General features: G+C 45.0%; 1 protein-coding gene and 1 long non-coding RNA gene across 2 annotated transcripts in view; one reads left to right on the forward strand and one right to left on the reverse strand.

The window, feature by feature from the left end:
• The window catches only part of asap3 (ArfGAP with SH3 domain, ankyrin repeat and PH domain 3), a 25,949-nt gene continuing 6,818 nt past the window's right edge, over nucleotides 1-19,131 (forward strand). Inside the window, exons 1-17 of the mRNA XM_034576411.1 lie at nucleotides 1-371; nucleotides 4,023-4,095; nucleotides 6,776-6,921; nucleotides 8,442-8,516; nucleotides 9,703-9,752; nucleotides 10,657-10,780; nucleotides 12,094-12,179; nucleotides 12,543-12,618; nucleotides 13,574-13,660; nucleotides 14,317-14,426; nucleotides 15,498-15,567; nucleotides 15,665-15,752; nucleotides 16,037-16,085; nucleotides 17,576-17,742; nucleotides 18,391-18,524; nucleotides 18,675-18,766; nucleotides 18,856-19,036. Of these exons, the coding sequence (XP_034432302.1) occupies nucleotides 246-371; nucleotides 4,023-4,095; nucleotides 6,776-6,921; nucleotides 8,442-8,516; nucleotides 9,703-9,752; nucleotides 10,657-10,780; nucleotides 12,094-12,179; nucleotides 12,543-12,618; nucleotides 13,574-13,660; nucleotides 14,317-14,426; nucleotides 15,498-15,567; nucleotides 15,665-15,752; nucleotides 16,037-16,085; nucleotides 17,576-17,742; nucleotides 18,391-18,524; nucleotides 18,675-18,766; nucleotides 18,856-19,036 (1,734 nt within the window). The 5' untranslated portion in view covers nucleotides 1-245. The remainder of the gene's footprint in view (nucleotides 372-4,022; nucleotides 4,096-6,775; nucleotides 6,922-8,441; nucleotides 8,517-9,702; nucleotides 9,753-10,656; nucleotides 10,781-12,093; nucleotides 12,180-12,542; nucleotides 12,619-13,573; nucleotides 13,661-14,316; nucleotides 14,427-15,497; nucleotides 15,568-15,664; nucleotides 15,753-16,036; nucleotides 16,086-17,575; nucleotides 17,743-18,390; nucleotides 18,525-18,674; nucleotides 18,767-18,855; nucleotides 19,037-19,131) is intronic.
• Nucleotides 18,659-19,131, reverse strand: part of LOC117756100 — a 12,639-nt gene continuing 12,166 nt past the window's right edge. Inside the window, exon 3 of the long non-coding RNA XR_004612733.1 lies at nucleotides 18,659-18,668. This is a non-coding gene — a long non-coding RNA (uncharacterized LOC117756100). The remainder of the gene's footprint in view (nucleotides 18,669-19,131) is intronic.

Here is a 19,131-nt window from a genome sequence, read left to right on the forward strand (position 1 = left end):
TCTCAGATTGGCTGAGCTCTCTCACAACTCAGGTCTGTTCTTTTGGAAACTTTCCCCCTCAAACCCACTTTTCAGACGACCCACACCGAGAGGACCGGACCTCAGCCTCCCTTCACTCCCCGCTCTGTGCGCAATGGAGGATTAAACTGTCCCTGCTTCTTCAAATGGGGATTTACTGGCGCGCGTAAAACTTTGCCTCACTTTTCTCGCCAGGGATTCTCTGGATCCGTCTTCGCCCAGAAAACATGCCGGAGCGGATCAGCATTTCCGACTTTGTGGTTCTGACGAACGAGGATCTGTCTTCACCGGGGACCTCGAGCTTCCAGTCGAAGATGAGCGACTGTCGCAGCACGGTGTCCACCGTGGAGGAGGTGAGGGGGGGTGGTGCAGGGTCGTGCGCCTTTTCTGTTGTTTACCTGTACAGCTGCGCTATTTATTGTGCTTCTCACTGCCTCACCTGTGGAGCAGGCTTCTCTTAGAACACTGCAGGGGAACCTTCTTCTTTGTCCAACTATATGTACACATGCAATGGTACAATGACCCACTGCTCCTGCAAAAACCTTATAATAATAATATGCACATACTGCTGCTAGACTATTTACAGTGGGACAAGTGCACATACTGGTCAGGGCTGGACAATATGGCCAAAAATTACATTTAGATAGAAATTTAATATCAGTCGATATCGATAATTATCACGATAAATGCCATATTATTATTTATTTTAAGTTTGAAGACATTTTGCATAGTAATGCATGTCTGTAGGGTTGAAATATGGTGTCATGTGGTTCTGAACAGTGTGTTTAGACCATTTCAAATAAAATCTGGGACATAGAAACCCTTTCATGGCTTTTGCTCTCCTTGTCAGAACAACAACACACACACAATGGGTGTGTATGTGTGTTCTGTTTGTGGCGAGAGCTTCATTTGCAGTCATTCCATGCATTCAGGCTTGGTTCAGCAGAGAAGTAAAGGTTACTCAAGGTAAACAGAAGGTTTAGGTCTGATGGGAGTCAGACTCAAGATGGGACACACACACACATACACACACAGAACACACATAACACAGCCAACATCTTTTGACGGAGTAAGATATTGTTTTTGTGAGTATGTACACACACATGTTTGACCATGCTTGCAGGGCCTGTCTGTGAAGGCCAGCTTGTGACTGCTTTGTTTGAAATTGTACTTTGGCTCAAAGCTTGTTTGAGGTCTCTCCATATGTGTGTGTGTGCGCGCACGTTTGCTAGTGTTTGTTTGAAATCTGCTCCCTCTAAGCTCGCATATGAGGAAACGGAGGGAGGCTGCACATGAACTCTGCCATAAAACAAATAATCCAAGTGTGCACACAGGGTTTTCCTTCCTTGCACGTCGACTTGTGACAAAAACATCATAGCTCACTGATGTAGTGTGACCCAAGGTGGAGTTGTCCTGCTCTGAGACAGAGCTCACATTAGTTTGAATCAACAAACTGTGGCTTATTTTTATTTTTATACTGAGACATTTTTTTTATGTCATATGGGAAAGTGATACAGTTTCCTATGCAAGGGGTTTTTGACTGCAGAACCTTCAAATATATGGAGCCTATGAAAGATGAAAGGTTCTTATTAAAACTTTCCTGGCTTGAAACTGTGACAAGTGATCAGAGATGGAGACAGCAGATTTCAGGATTTACTCACAGACAGCTGTCTGATGTATTTATCTTGGCCCAATGTCCCTTTTTTATGGCTATGACACACTGGAAAAAATAGCTTGAATAGCTGCCTTGGGGAGGGTCATGCTGGAATCTTACACATGTACAGACAGACAGGCGGACGCACACACAGATGCAATAGCCCCTTTATAGATAGATCTATGGTTATAATGTTTAGGCAGCTCAGCGGGGATAGGCTTGATTAATGGCCAGTGTAATGTGTGGGCATGTGTGTGGGTTATGGCAGCAGCCAGGGAGACACAGACACCATTTAGCCGCACACACACTCAGCTGATTGTTACTTATTACTCCTGATTATAGATGAAGATAAACGAGGAAAGACGGGGGGGATGAGGAACGGTTTAAATTCCTACAGCTGGAAGCCTCCGGGTTTTTCTTCAGAACAGAGCTAACGTTTTCTCCTAGTTCAAGTGAACATGATGAAATCGAATATTGTTGCTTGTCCTGCAGCTGAGTCTGTCATCATGTCTTGTTAATGCGGTAAATAAGGATCAGGTATCAGTTAGGCGTGAAATATCATGCTCTGCTGACGCACACACACACACGCACACGCACACACACAGGCAACAGGTGTATGCTGCCCTGTTTTCAGTCACAATAACGTGATGTAAAGACACAGTAGGTTCTCAGTATCACTTCACTCAATGGGCGGAGCCACTGAGTGAAGGGATGTGTGTGTGTGGTTCTTAGATAGTTTGGCTAAATATAAAGATGGCCGACATCACAGCTCCCCAAAAGTGAAGCCAAAGCATCTCAATCGTCACCTGGTGGCTGGCGGCAGTATAGGTCATAAATCCTGCCACCTCCATATTATTATTATTGGATGTGACATGGATCAAACTTAAAAAGTCAAAATACACATCAAATGTTTTTCTGAAAGAAGGTCTCTGTCATTTTCGGTATATCACACGGATGTTTGTTCAAGTCCTCATGTTTTAATTGCCAGCTGAGACGGACTCGTGATTGGTCGGGTGGGCGTATCGGCCGCACATGGACACAGCCGGTTCCGTCCCCCGATCAGTAAAGTGCAGACTTGAGCTGTGTCCCAGTTCAGGGGCCCACACGGCCCACGAAGGAGGAGGTCTTTGTGATGGCGTTCGGATCTGGATAGTGGGAGGAAGTGGAGACACATTGTCCCTCTTTATGTACAGTCTATAATTCCGACTGATGGATGAATTGTTGATGTGCCCTGATGTATTTCACAAAATTGGATAAACACAACCTGTTTTCATTGACCTGCAGCAGCTTGTTTCCACTGATTATCTAATTTACCAAGCTGAGGAAACTACAGCAGCAGCAGCGACTCCCATCTCCAGCCTCCACTAAATCACTTTCCTATTCACTGTCTGAAAAGCCACATTACACAACACCCACAGCGCCTCTTTAATTAGTGTACTAACACTTGGGGAGTGGACTGGACCAGGAAGGACTGAGGACTGTAAACATCCCAACAAGGCGGAGTGTCTGTTAAGTCTAGATCACTGGCTCATTAAAGCTATTTCTGGTGGCATGTAGGTGGAGTACCGCGTGTCTTAACTTCACGAAACAACCGGCCTGTGTAGGGAGAATAAATAGGATGTAGTTCAAACCTTGTTGGTGTGGAAAAGGTTGATCGTCCAAATACAATGGCGCCGGTTGACGATGTGCGTCTTGTCTGTATCATGTGTCGTGGAAAGACTTCATTTCCTGCAGAAGAAGCCTGGTCTGGTTTTGATGTGTCAGTGTTCAGACAGGTGAAGTTAGCACGGTGACATCATTCCGTGACGGTGCAAGACTGATGATTGTTTTGTGGGCAAGCGGTGACTCACCTCTTCGTCTCACTCACACAGCGTGAGAAAAGCAAGCATAATTTATCACACGAAAATAGTGACTGTCAAACCTCAAGCAGCAAGAGAGCACGGCCGAGTGCTTTCTTTCATGAAAGGTTGCAACCCTTAACCTACACGATGGGGAGAGACGATGGGAGTAGAGATGGATGATAAGATGATGAAACTGCAACTGACAAAGTTATTCCCTTTAAATCAATGTGTCAAATTAGGCTGTTTGGGGAAATCAGTCAATACTATATACTTTAGTATGGTAGTATTGGATTTACAGGATTTTTGCATCAATGTGTCTTGCTCTAACTCAGTTATTTGGGTCACCAGCTAAAACATCACAAAAACCTTAGAACATTTACGCTACATGTCAATATCAACAGGATTTTATCTATTTTCCACAAACCTAGGATGTAGACATTGTCAATTTTTTCTTGATTTATTTTTAGATTTTATTTCACACATCTCTCTGTCTCATTGTTTTGTTGCAGTCTCTGGAGATGGACCACACGACTCTGCAGAAGATGAAGAAGATGATCAAAGCTATACACGCATCTGGACTCTGTAAGTGTCAAATGACGACAGTACACGGCTAGTTTGAAAAAAAACCTGTCTGCCAGCTCTTCGTCAGTGGACGTGGTTTAAAATGTCGTGGTGATAAATCCTTTGACATGCAAAGCTCAGTAGCTGTTTTTGAACTCCTGACATTTCCCTGAAATTTTCCTGAGGGGTTGCGTGTGACTAAGCAAATATCCAAGTCAGGTGCTGCAGGCATTATTCGGAACGTTTCCTGTCAGCCCCCTAGTAAAATGTCCGGAACATGTCTGAGCGGTGCCGGCCAGGGAACTTTCTGATGACGTTTCTAACACGTGATGGACACAAAACTGAGAGATTGCAAATATCACAAGATGAAAAAGAGGTGCCGTACATGATGAAGACGCCGACGAAGATGTGCATTCATTGCGCAATTCTTTTTCATGTCGAAGTATGTCTCCTTAGCTCAGCAATGAGTTTTTCAGATAAAGGTCAGTTTCTATGACGATAGGATGAGGAGTTCAGTGCAAAGTGGAGCCTCCGTATAATTCACTGTACAAGCCTGGTCCAGATGACATCATCGGGCTCGTGCGGGCAGTGTTGTTTATGAGGGAGGCCCCTTGTTATGGGAATGGGTTTGTAGGATGATGAGTGATTGTGTTTACATCTATGCAGAGTGTATGCATTTGTGGTGTGTATCTGTGTTAAGGTAAATGGTATGTGCGGTTTCGGCAACAACAAGCTGCTCAGCTCACAGTGACCCGACAGATCCACGGGGTCACTAAGTTCTTGCTTTGTGAGTATGTGTCACGTACGTTGGTGCAATCAAACGATCTCTCAGGATTGGACGCGCATAGGATGTGAGTGTTCACCTCAAAAATGCGCGGGAGAAAGCGAGAAACTGCGCAACATATCCTGAAGTTGTTTTTCTGAGCTCGCTTTCAAGTCTGCTTCCCATTTCGACTCATGGTTTTTAGTAAAAGTGAGTCAGAGCGGCAGCTGCCCAGGATTAGGCAACCAGATCCCGTCAGCAGCGCAGAGACCTGCTCCATGATTATTCTGCTTTTTCGCTATTTCTTCCTTTGCATCTAAGTAGAATCATATGTGTTCGCTGCGGTTGTTGAACCTCTTAATCAGGCCTGATGGTAAGCACTGATTGACGGTCTGACTCAGCATACATATAAAGACACATTCCCCCATGCTGCGCTAACGGCCCCTCGCTGTGTCGCGCTTGTAAACACACACACACACACACACACACACACACACACACACACACACACACACACATATGGCGAGATGTTCTCTTCTTCAGTTCTCTGTTCCCATAAACCGCTGAGCACCGTTTTTCTCTGCCAAGATGCTGAGGCCTGTGAGTCCCTGTGTGTTCTGGCAGAGGAGTCAAAGAGTTGAGTTGCTCTGCTGGTGTCTGGTAAAGGTCAGTGGTAAACTCATCCTCCTCGCTCCTCTGTGACTAAGCTGTTTATGGTTTGATGGATGCACGTGTGTTGTTTGTTAGACATGTGACGCTTCACAGATCTACTTTCCTCTGGCGTGTTGTATATTTTTCGCAAATGCAAAAAGTCTGGAAATCAAACAAAGTCGGTGGTAGAGGAAGCTCCTCTCCCGCAAAGAAGATCCTGAAACATCTCGTCACAAGAGCCGATGCCGACATTTCCTTCACGAGCTGAAAGCGGTTGACCAACCACAATAGAGTGGGGCCAGCTGGCCATTCAGAGCAGACTGGGCTTTATCCGAACCAATTAAAACCAAGCGTTTCAGACAGAGGCTGAAAAGAAGAGCTGCAGCAGCAATGGACAGGATGAGGAAGCTGATGTGTTTTCTTAACATTAGAGCATGTAAACCTTTTCAAGGAAGTCTCATTAAAGACCACGCAGCCTCAACAGCTCAGATTCCCTGCTCCCCTTGATTCAGCCTCCTCCGTCCTGCAGTGTCTCATTCTTTGCTTAAATAAATAGTTTGGCCTTCAGTTAAAATGTTCCATTTTTGCTTTACAGCCACTTAGTAAAACTGTGTCTGTCCCTCTACACTCAGTCTGTTTTATATTTTTCTGGAAAACTGGAGCATGAACTCTTCTGCCTTTTTCTGCTTTTGTGTGTTTAGTCTGCTATGGGCACTGATTCCATTTGGTCCTTTACTTCTTTGTTAAATTGTTAGTGTGAAACCACCAGTGAAGGATTTCCTTTTCCCCTGCGCCAGATAAGGTATTTCTGGACGACTGCGGCGAACACACATTTGTTTATAACTGTTCGTCAGGTGGCCATCTTTGTTGATTGAATATGACGACCTCAGTGGCTTGAATTGTGCCTTGTGTTTATTTGAAGTCGTCGTCTAAGCCTCACGTCCAAATAGCTTTAGGGTAAAAGCTCGTCGAGCACAATGTAAACTGGAGCGGTGCCGGCCAGACTTCAGATTCCTTTCCATCAGCCTTTTTCCACAGACTGAGGTCATGACACTTGGGAAAGTGACCTATAACATTAGACACTGACCTATAATCCGAAGAAAAGCATGGCTCTCTCTCTATATGTGTGTCTGTCTCCTGTTCCAGGATGGGTGGAAACCAGGACTAATTTGTCCCACATGTTTGTCTTGTTCAAAAAACTCTCCCTTCTTCAGACTTTCTGCACATGTCACTTTAGCTTTTCCGCGTCTGTACTCATTATGTGTGTGCATGCGTGTTGTTTTTCAGCCCACGTGGAAAACAAAGAGCAGTACACCGAGGTGCTGGAGAACCTGGGCAACAGCCACCTGACCCAGGACAACAACGAGGTCTCCACAGGTTTCCTCAACCTGGCTGTGTTCACCAGAGAGGTCACCGCCCTCTTCAAAAACCTGGTGAGGAAGGAGGACGGGGAGAGAGAGGGTGGAAGAATGGAAAAGGGGGATGTTTCTTCAAACAAGCTGTCTTTACCAGAGGGTTCAAGCAAAACCTTTTGAGGAGCGAGGAAAGAGAGGTGGAAAATGAAAAGAGGAAAGAGAAGCTGCTCTCACATGCGTCCAAATCCAAAAATGATGGCGTAAGCTGAAAACGTAAAGAGATAAAATAAAGTAAATCAGCCAAATTTGTAAATTATTTTAATGTTAAGCAGCAATAGATGGCAGAACCCCAAAACTGAGACTTTGGATGTACAGTATGTTTGGTGTGTGTGTGTGTGTGTGTGTGTGTGTGTGTGTGTGTGTGTGTGTGTGTGTGTGTGTGTGTGTGTGTGTGTGTGTGTGTGTGTGTGTGTGTGTGTGTGTGTGTGTGTGTGTGTGTGTGTGTGTGTGTGTGTGAGAGACTGAATGCATGGGAGAAAAGGAGTTTTCACCAGCTGCAGGCTTCTTAACGCTCAAGACTGTAAAATACGGGGCAGTCCGGAACCCTCCCACTGATAGTTTCTATGACGATGATAATTCATCCCAGACCTCCATGTGTGAGGGCGCGCACACACACACACACACACACACACACACACACACACCCTGTCTGACAGAGTCCCTCCCACGTGTCAATCAAAGCCTCACAGGGGAGACTGGGCCTTACAGATGTTAAAAGTAAGTGGGTCCAAAAAACTAACAAGAGGGTGATATACTACAAAGTCAACCTCAGCGCGTCCCTTAATGCCTCGTGTGAGGGATCATTGCACGTCCCCCTGCCTGCGTGCACACAGGCGCGCGTGCATCGATCCATCCATCACACGCTGATGCATGTGTTGACTCTGGGAGTTGGTATTTCCCTCTGTCAGAATGCCATGTATTACCTATTAGTTACCTCAGCTCCTGGATGCCAACCAAAACAATCTGCAGGCCTCTTGTGTCAATACATCGAGGTCATCCCATGGAGGCTGGGAAGAGTTAGGACACTATTTTGTCAAGAGAATGGCTGTAGTCCACCAGGAGCGATGAAAGAGCAGGAGGAACATTTACCCCCAGACTTGAAGAGTGGTCGGCGGGAGACACGTGGACAGGAGCTGACATATAAATGTAGCCCTGCTGCATATTCATGGGGGAATTGTATAGTTTAAATTATGCTCTGCTGTAACATGCAACCTGTTGAGCTTGTGCTGTTTGTTTTGTGACTCATTTTCACTGGAAACCTGATGGAAGCAAGTTTAATCTTAAATCTACAAACATCAAATTAAACTCAACTTCACCATGTTGGAGATATGTGCTCTACTGAGGGCCATTCTAGTTTGTTTGCTTTTGATGAGTCACCAGTTCAAAATGACCAAATCTCTGTGTTTCATTAATTCCCAGAAACGTTAGTCTGTAGGGAGATAACCTAAGTGTGTTTGCTCATATTGAAGGATACATGATCCGTCTGTTGTGTATTTTTGACTTTCTTTACTCATTTCCTCTGCTCTTGTGTTTTTCAGGTACAAAACCTCAACAACATCATGGCTTTTCCTTTGGAAAACGTTCTGAAGTCCGAGCTCCGCGACAGCAGAATAGTGAGTCTGAGATGTTCTTTCGAATTTAATAATAAATTAAACTTGTGCCGGCTGAGCTGATGCATACACGCCATGATGATTTCCTTTTATTTCCTTGTTCTAACACAGAGAGATGATTCCTGATTCAATGGAAGCTTAACCCTAAAGTTTACTGAATTATTTTCAGAATATTGTCCAAATCTGTAACATTATACAGTTCAGCTTTAATTTTTGAATTTGAACAGCCTCTAGTTGTGCTTGTTTCTAAAGAGAACTCAATATTTTACTGTTAGTGTGAGAGAATTGTTTAATAAGCGCCATGAAGCGTCACTAGTGCACGAGAGACCGAGTTATTGCTTTGCGCGTTAATTACACAAAGTTGTATTATATCAAGTTATTTTCAAACCCTTTGGGGAATCGAAATCTTTTTAAACAGTTCAGATGTAATAAGTCACAGATACATTTTTTAACCAGGCACTTGTTGATGTGGTAGGAGCCAACAAACAGAGCCCTGTGAGGACATGTGCTCAAGATGAAGTGATTTGCAGCTGAGGAAGACGGATATCTGTGTTTATGCGTGTTGGCTTTACGGTGCAAAATTAATCAAATATTGGATAATATGGATTTCCTCTTGGAGCAGATAATACCGTCTGTCTGTCTGCGCTGCAGACGCTGAGTCTACTAAGATGTTACAGTGGATAAGATAAGGCTGTTTATGCAGATTAACGCGTAAGACAGAGCTACACTCCCCACACTGAACCAGTCTGTCCCAGGCAGCACTCGACCTTTTTCTCGATTTGCCAATGCAGCCGACAGACGCGTGAGTAATAACAGGCGAATGCTTCTGTAAGCTGCCGTCACTGCCCTGGGTTTTCAAACAGCTGATTCCACAGCTGAAGAATAGATTCACTGTGACCGTGAAGGACGTCACCGCTATACTGAAATCCTGTTAGGTCAGATTGCAAACTAGTTAGCTTCATGTGAGTAATCCTGTGTCTGTGGATCAACTGTCTCGATCTACCCCTCGGATTATCACCAGTAAACCCGCACCTTCAAATATTGCACCGATTCTGTGTGCGCCTGGGGCATAATTTACGGGGGGGTGGGGGCATCAAAACCGGCCTGTATGATGTTTCAGAGTATTTAATTGATCATTTAGTGACATATACATAAACAGTGACAGCACTCTTCTTCTTCTCTTCTGCAGGAGCTCAAGAAACAGATGGAGAAGAGCTGGAAGGACTACGACATAAAAATGTAATTACCTTTACTCTTACTACTTGGCTGCGTCCAGTGTTTGATTACAGTCTCGTTCTTTATCTTCAAGCCTCTTCGCTTTCAAGAGAGAAGAGAAACTGAAGCCCGACGTAGACGTTATTGCCTGAGGAGAATCATGTCACACGTTTACATTTCTAGTTCTTTCTCGTGGTGGGTTATAGAGGTTAATGCAGCAGCAGAGGTAAATGTGATAAACACTTCATTCCCCCACGGTCATTCTCCATTACATCACTATGGTGGTTTAAATTGTTTTATAATGTTGTTGAGAGATTCCACATTTCCGCTTTCATCCAATTTCCCGATATCTTTCTCACTAGAGCTGCTTTTAGAAATACACTTGAAGTCTGGAAATCTACCAGAGGGGATGTATGTGAGAACACAACTGGTCCCAGTCAGTTGCTCCAGATATGTTCTGGAACACAGGTGAAAAATAGGTGTCATACATGTAGAAGAAGCCGACGACGTTGTCAACTAGAAAACACAACGAGATTGAAAAGCTGTCAACGTGCTGCAAACAAAAAACCCTGAATTTCCACAGCGCTATTTATACATCACATCCATCCTCCTGTATGCTCTATTTTCCTGTTCTGGACATTTTCCTGTTGTTGTGAACATATCCGACCCGGACAATCTCCTGCTGCGTTCTTCATATACGAAAGGGAAAATATCCAGACATTTTAAGCAGATCATGTCTGAAAATGGCTCACGGGGAAAGTGAAGGTCGCTCAGTTTGTGACGGAAAAAGAAGCAACATGAAATGTTCCAATAGTTAATCATTACAGAGAGAGAATTGATTAGACTGTCAGTTAAAAGCTGGCACACACACTGTGGTTATACATGATACAGGGATAACATTCTTTCTTCCTTTCCCTCACACTACCAGAGGGAAGCTGGAGAAGGAGCGCAAGGAGAAGACCAGGCAGCTGGGGCTGATCAGGACGGAGGGATCAGACGGCGGGGAGGACATGGAGAGAGAGAGGAGGTCCTTTCAGCTGCAAATGTGTGAGGTGGGGGGATGCGTGCCAGTCAAAACACCAGACACCTTTCACATACCTGGGGCGGGCTAGATTTAGCACATACGGGTGGTCTGCCTCGTGGATTCCATATTCCGTGCATGGTCAACTGGATGGCCGGGGTTGATCCCTCGCCTGTGTCTCTCCAGGACGAATATATGCTGCAGAAAGTCAAACAACAGCTTCAGTTGGTTGAGTTGCAGTAGAGCCGCGTCGTAAACATTAGAGGCTGCAGTTCAAAGGCAGATTAAACAGCTTTATGGCCCACACCTGAAAGCCAAATTGGGGGGAGTTATTGTGGAAGATACTGGCGGTGCTGTTACAGACAGGAGGTGTGGTCCCGGCTCCTAGTGCACATGTAGCAGGAGAAAAACCCTGAGAGGAAAAAAAAAGGTCCAACTCTGACTGAGACCAGCTGTTGAGACAAAGAGGAGAGGCAGGGACAATGGAATTTCCACTTGCTGCAGCCTCTCCACCGCCCTGCGTCTCTTTGTCTGTTCTTCTTTCCCCTCCACGCAGACAAAGAGTCTTAAAAACCCTGTAGTTTAATGTTAATGCCCTTTAAAACCAAGAATAGTCTAATAATATCTGTAATAAAGACTAAACTAAAGTACGCCTGTGTTTTTAAATGAAGACTCTTTTTCCAGTGTCTGTCTACAAGGTTCAGTGATTGGCTGCAGTGTTGAAATATAGTGTGTGACCTCTGAGACAATGTGGAGCAAACTTTATATAAACCTACTCAAAGTAGGATATGTGAAAAGCATCAGAGGGACGACGCACCGCCTGCCCACGCTGTACACACCCCAATCACATAATGCTAACTTTTCTATAATACTGCCATTTCTGATGATGTCATGAAGTGTTTTTCATCCCTGTCTGGTTGTTTGTATATTTGTTTGTAAGCAAAATTACTCCCCCAAAAAAACCCATTTTCTTTCATTGGGAGGCATGTTTCAACATTTTTACAATTTTACCAGCGAATAATTCATGGGTCTTGATGAAAATTTGCTTTTCAGACCATATTTTGTCGACCTTGATCTTTCACAGATTAACTCCAAAAGTGAATCATCTGGAGATGCTCTCTCCCAAATTCAACTAATATTTCCACCAAGTTTAATGAGTGTTTTTTTAGTCATTTTGTTGACACGCACAGTGTAGGGGGGGGGGAATACCCAGCCTATGCCAACATGGAGGGTGAAAATCTAGGATGAGCCTTGAATGATGTTTACATTTGAATATTCAGACTTTTCCGTGGACAGCTGCTGTTTCTGGAGCTGTTTTTGAACTTCCTGTGTTTGTGCTTCTAGTATCTTCTGAAGATCCAGGAGCTGAAGGTGCGTCAGGGTCCTGATCTTCTCCAGAGCCTCGTCAAATATTTCCAGGCTCAGCTCAGGTCTGTCCCGGCACTGCTCCGCCTTTTTTGGGTCTTGTCCATTTGGTTTCTAGGTGTGAAATAAGAACAAGATTATGTTTTTCTTCTTTGAACTTAAAAGAAATTGGATTGGATTTCTGCCCCTGGGTGCAGGCAGGGCTTTTGAATAGCAGCGGGAGGTTCTTTGGTTTTTCTCTTCCTTCTGCAAGCTATTATTACTGGTGTTAACCATTTACCCATTTAAATCATACCAAGAGTTTTATGTGGGAACGGATTTGCTTACACAGCTTCAGCATGTGATGTTTTGGTTGGTATGAAATGGGATGTTTGGACTTCAGTACCATCATGACTCAGCATTTGCTCTTTTTTTTCTTCTGATCTCAGTTTTTTTCAGGACGGCCTGAAAGCTGCCGAGAATCTCGCTCCCTTCATCGAGAAGCTCGCCGCCTCTGTGCACACGGTAATCACAGAAACTGCAGCCGGTTTGTCTGAACCTGCATCAGTCAGTGTTTATAGGGGTTAAAAAACACATTTTGATGTTATCATACCCCAAAACCACCCACACACATTTGTCATCCATTGCTCATTGACAACATCAGGCAAGACTATGTCCAAGGAGACACTTGCAGTAAAGCTCTGGCTGTAAATCACTTGGTGTTTTAGTGCCTCCTGCAGCACTCTTTCATTCTTTCACAACGGCCAAAACTCTCCTCTGAAAATTTCCCCCCGGCTGAACCCACAGGCAGGAGATTGTTATTGGTGTCGATTCCCAGAAATCAACCCCCCCACCCCCCCCCACCCCCCCCCCACGTTTCCACAGATGAAACCGAAAGCATCCCTCATTTTCATTCTTTCCCTGCTGCACACCTTTTTCTCCAACCGCTCTGACTGGTTTCCAGGCTGCACAACGTTTGCCTTCTTCCCTCTTTTTTTTCTTCTTCCTTCGGAGCACTGGAAACAGACTGTTAACTGTGGTGCTGGAACGTTAGAGGTTTTTCTGGTTCTTCAGGGGCAGAGCGCGGACCCGCTCAGACATGCCAGACCTCGAGAAGGCTGTTCAGACTGAATCATGCCTTTTGGTTCCCAGGAAGGAAATGCTTGAATATTTTATTTAAATTAAGTTGTGCTGGATACAAGACTGGTCACTCTGCTTATAGAAATAAAAAACACAACTTCTTGGGACTGCACACACCCCAGTACAGAGCTCTGTTCTGCATTATTCAAACCATCGCACAAAGCTCTCGTGTGTTGTCATTCCGCACCCAACTCTCGGAACAAATCACACGAACAAAACATTGTAAATGAGCTGAGGGAAAACAAACATCAGCTGTTCTTCCAAATAATTACATTTCATTTAACATCACTTAAATAAACTGACTGTGTGTCTCTGTGTGTGTGTATTGTGTGTATTGTAGGTGCGTCTGGACCAGGACGAGGAAGTAAAACAACTCACTCAGTTGAGGGATTCTCTCAGATTACTTCTCCAAGTGGAGGGGAAAGAGGTAAACTTCCTCATAATCTATCATTCTCATTTCCTATAACCTAAGTACATTGAGCTGACTTTTCTACATCTGCACACTAAAGCTGTTTTCAGATATGAACTCTGGAAAATGTGGGTCAAGACTTTTTTCAGACTTGGCCTTTCACATATAAACAAAGCAGCAGGAGTTTTTCCGGGTCAGACACGTTCACAACAACAGGAAAATCTCCAGGAGATTGAGGCGAGGGCCGGTGTCTGGGTGGAGCATGGTGTTGAAATTCCACTGCGGAAATCACATGTTTTTATTTATAGCACATCAACACCAGCATCAGTTATTATCAGCAAAAGCTCTTGAATCTTATCGTCTTTCCAAGTTGACGGCTCCTCCCTCATCCTGAGATATTAGTATTCTTTTTGATTTGTTAGTTTTTTCGGTTTTGTGTCTGTCGCATGCTAGAATCGTCATCAACTCACTTGCTGTGAATTCTCAAAACTCCAGAGATTTCAGGAAAATATCCGGATTTCCGTGTCCAATGTCTAAGAGCAGCTTTACTGTGTCGATGCCTACAACAGTACTTGTGCTCTAAGTTTGATACGAGCTGATTTCTTGAGTTTCATATTGTTTTAAATTTCCTTAAACGTTTGAAGTTAATTCCTAAATCCCTGTTTGTGTCGCAGGAGTATCTGAACAGGAAGAACTCTGGCAATGGATACAGCATCCACCAGCCACAGGGCAACAAAACGTATGGGACGGAGAAATCTGGTTTTCTGCTCAAGAAGAGTGACGGGTGTGTAAAAACATTTGCTACTGTCTGCATCTCTGATTAGGTTACAAGCATCGTGTCGTAGAAATGAAAAATACTGTGCAACAAAAAAAGAATGTTTAAATGTTTTACATCTATATAATAACATTATTAAAAAGTGGACATTTCATGTGCCCTGGCTCACTGACAAATCTAACTTATGCAGAACCTGTAAAGTATTTTAGCTGTTCATCCATCCATTATCTATACTGCTTATCCTTTGAGTGTTGCAGGGGGAGCTAGAGCCAATCCCAGTTGACATTGGGAGAGAGATGGGGTAGACCAGGGTATCACAGGGCATTTAGAGACAAACAACCACTCACATTCACGCCTATGGGCCAATTTAGAGTCTCCAGTTAACCTAACCCCAATCTGCATGTCTTTGGACTGTGGGACGAAGCCGGAGTAGCTTGAGAAAACTCATGCAGACACGGGGAGAACATGCAAACTCCACGCAGAAAAACCCCGGCCACGTTTTTAGTGGTTCAAATTACAGTAAAATTTATTTTTAAAGTGAAAAACACAGCTTATTAAAACTGTCCACTGCAGAGCTGGGGGTAAGAAGTTCGGAGAGAGAAAGAGAGGGGGAACTCAAACTTTGTCGACCCCAGCTGGTCTTCATTATCGTGAGATGAAGATTCAGGCAGGGGCCCCTCATGTGGAACTTCTTGGCAGACTCGCTCAGTGAGCAGATCCAACTTTTGAGTCATGCACACACACGCGCGCACACACACACACACACACTGCTAGATTGCTGTGATAAGGACAGGGGATGTGGTTCAGTAGGGCGAATGTGAGACGGGAGTAAACTTTCCTCAGGCCGCCGACACAAAACGGAAGGTTCTCAGCCATTTTACCTGATTCAGTCAAGATAATGAAGATTGAAACACTGTGAACAAGGAGTAAGCTGAGCGGGCACAGTGTGTTCCATCATCACTATTCACACCCAGGGTTTCTCGTTGATGACCTGCACTGAACCCATCCACACATCAAAATGAATGGCATCATGTGCACAAAGTGTAATTGGGCCTTTTGTGTTGACATTCGAACCTGCAGGATCAGGAAGGTGTGGCAGAAGAGAAAGTGCGGCGTCAAATTTGGCTGCCTGACGATTTCCCACAGCACGGTGAGGACACACAACAAAGTGTCAGTTGAATTCTGTCCAATATTTATTTTAACGCACACTGACATAAGTGTGTGTTTGTGTGTTTTAATGCCATCAGATCAATCGCCCTCCCGCCAAGCTGAACCTCCTGACCTGTCAGGTGCGGCCCAACCCAGAGGACAGGAGGACCTTTGACCTGGTCACTCGTAGGTTCACTCCTAAACTTTGACCTTTACCCTCGACATATTATCACTGCAGTCGTCTGCTGTGCAGCTGTGTGAACATATTTCTATTCGCTCCCCCACGATATAAATTGAGAACAGAACTCATTTAGCTTGGGGTAGAAGCCAGAGATGCCGTATGGTGAAGGTACACAGTTGTGACGTGAAACAGATGATTGTGTGCATGGGGTTTGTTTTATGCCAATTCTGGAAATGCAGACTTGGTTTCCACATTTTAAACCCCCCCTCTCATTTCTCCTTCTCTGCAGATAATCGGACGTACCATTTCCAGGCAGAAGACGAGCAGGAATGTTTAATGTAAGCATTGTAGCTGCATGTTAGCTTTATGTTTTCGTTTTGCTTTGTCTATTACTTGCGCAGGATTACGCAAAAACTACTGATCGGATTCCCGCGAAACGCCGGGAAAGAAACATTTGAATAAATTGGCAGATCCAGGAATTTTGTTCCACTCTGCCTGCAGCGTTTTCCCATAGAATTCATTCACTCTGTGGTGGTTGCACATACACAAACGTTGCTCTCATGCGCAGCAGATTCTGACCGACAGGTACACAGACTAAAGAGTTAAAGACAAGTCCTCGCTTGAGGGAGAGAACTGCATTGCCACCCCCTCGTGAGTGCATCTGACTGTCTGCCGCGACGGTAAAAACGTTACGGACGAAACTGCTGCATGCAGCTATACAATGCAACAACAGCGCAAAAAAAAACAAGTTAGAGATCAAATGGGTTGGGATAAAAAAGTGTGGGTATTGTGCCAGGGCAAATTAGATTAAGGTGGGCTGCCACAGTCTAGATAATGAATGTCGCTGCTTTGTCATGGCGAGAAAGGGCATTAACCTTGGCTGACATATGGGCTCTGAAGCCCCTTGTCCATTGTTTAAAAACCCCACTAACACCTGCTAACATCTGGCTTTTGTCAGCAATGGGAATGGATACGATCAGCATTCACTCCCGGGTCAAATGACTCTAGAGTAGACATGGGTTTTTCTCGGCGCTGGCTCCAATCGGCAGTGATGGAAACGTGACACCTGGCTGAAAGCGCTAATTTGGTAAGACAGTGAGGTCAGAGGGATTCGGTTGTCGAGACGTCGAAAAGAACAGAAATGCAAACTCCTGTGCTGAGTTAATCAGCGGTATCAGAGTGCCCTTCTAGTTCGCTGTGTACGTTTTGGCATATCAAACACCTTTATGTGAGCTTAGGCCCGTAATGGAAAGATAACTCCACTTGAAAGAGAGCTGCACAAAGGTAGGAGTTAAATAGAAAGACAAAGGTTGTGCAGTGAGGTGGTGTAAAGTGTTCTGATCCTGACGGAGCTGAAGGAACAAGCAGAGCAGATTAAGGACAAAAAGGGAGAGAAACTAAAGTAAAAGCTGCCCTCCAGCAGACCCCAGCCCAGCTGCTGCGGGGTGGGACCTCTCTTTCCAGCCACAGACAGCAAGCGAGCGAACTCAGTGTGTTATTTTGTGTTGTGATGTGGTTGCGTCTGGAGGTTTTCTGTCCCCTGCCCTGCCCTGTGTGTGTGTGTGTGTGGGCCTCCTGGCAGATTTTTTGATGTGATGTGCTGTGTGAGGGACGGAATAGAAGAGGTTTGGAGGAAGTACCAAAGCTTCAGATATGAAAGAATTGTTTGAATCACATGAAAGCCGAGAAAGTGAGAGTGATGATGACAAAAAAAACACATGCAACATTGTGTAATGCTTTCAATCTTCAGGAGATGAGAGTGAAAAGATTTCCTTGATGCGGCGAACTCTGTGTGAACAATGTTTTTCTGTGTGTGTCTGTACTGAAGCTGGGTGTCAGTGCTGCAGAACAGTAAGGAGGAGGCCCTGAACACAGCGCTCGGAGGAGACCAGCTCCACCTCCAGGACAGCGGGCTGCAGGAACTGTCCCGAGCCATCATCGCCGAGCTGAGACACATGCCTGGCAATGAGGCGTGTGCCGACTGCGGAGCTCCAGGTCAGTCCCCTCTCTGCTGTTGAAGATATTTGCAGAATTGAATGTGGAAATTTATGTTCATAAGCTGCTTTCAGACATGCACTGAAGTCTGGACACTCCTGACATTTTCCAGAGGGGCTGTAAGCGAGAACGCAAATGTCCGAATCATTTGCTCCGGACATTCTCTGGAACGTTTCCTGCCAGAGTCCCAGTAAAATATCTGAGTGACAATAAGTTTCCAACCAACTGAAAAAAAATAAACTCGAGAAGAATACAAATATCGCAGGTTGAAAAAGAGGTGTCATACACGTAGCAGACACAGACAAAGATGTAAATTTGGAAAGATTTAAGAGATTTTGCCGATAACGACCCGTGCAGGTGTCGATGTGCTGTAAATACAAACATGTGATTTGCACAGCGGAATTTTTACGTCATGTTCTCCCTCCTGCATGATCTATGCAGACGCCAACTCTCGTCTGGCCGTACCGGACATTTTCCTGTTGTTGTGAACGCATTTCACCCAGACAATGTCTTGCTCATATGGACCCAATTTTCCAGATATTTTCCTAAGTTCATGTCTGAAAATGGCTGTAACCAACAATTCGAGCTGTGTTTTTCGGAGAGTTGTGCGTTCCTCACGGTCTGCTCTTTTTGCTCGGTGTATCTTAGATCCAACATGGCTGTCCACGAATCTGGGCATCCTGACCTGTATCGAGTGCTCCGGGATCCACAGAGAGCTGGGTGTCCACTACTCCAGGATCCAGTCTCTCACTCTGGACCTGCTGAGCACCTCTGAGCTCCTGGTACTAACTGCACACATGGAAACACACACAGAACCCTGATGGATTCTCTGTTGTCAGGATTTCCTAATTACACACATAATGTAACCATCTGCCTGTCATTGAAATTCCTTTCTGTCACGTCTTTGTGGCTGCGTTGTGTTTTCTCTCCAGTTGGCCGTCAGTATTGGCAACACCAGATTCAATGACATCATGGAGGCGGGCCTTCCAAACGACTCCGTCAAACCGCTGCCAATAAGTGACATGTGAGTCCCTGATTTCATTTAAACCCAAAATCTGATTCTTCACAAGGCATGTACTTTATTTTTCATCAATCCGTGTATTAAACAACCAGGAACGCCAGAAAGGAGTACATCGTGTCGAAGTACGCCGAGCGGCGGTACGTCCTGCGCAGGGAAGAAGCCGACCCCGGCCGGATGCACGACGCCGTGAAGAGCCGTGACCTCACTTCTCTTCTTCAGCTCTACGCCGAGGGGGCGGACCTGGCCAAACCGCACACGCCACCTGACGGACAGGTTGGGATCATTCACAGTCGCACATGGATTCACACATTATTGAGCACACGGCATTTCTTGCTAAAAATGTATCCTGTCAGGGAGGGAGTGCACGT

Source organism: Hippoglossus hippoglossus, chromosome 22 (assembly GCF_009819705.1).
Source record: "Hippoglossus hippoglossus isolate fHipHip1 chromosome 22, fHipHip1.pri, whole genome shotgun sequence".
NCBI lineage: Eukaryota > Metazoa > Chordata > Actinopteri > Pleuronectiformes > Pleuronectidae > Hippoglossus > Hippoglossus hippoglossus.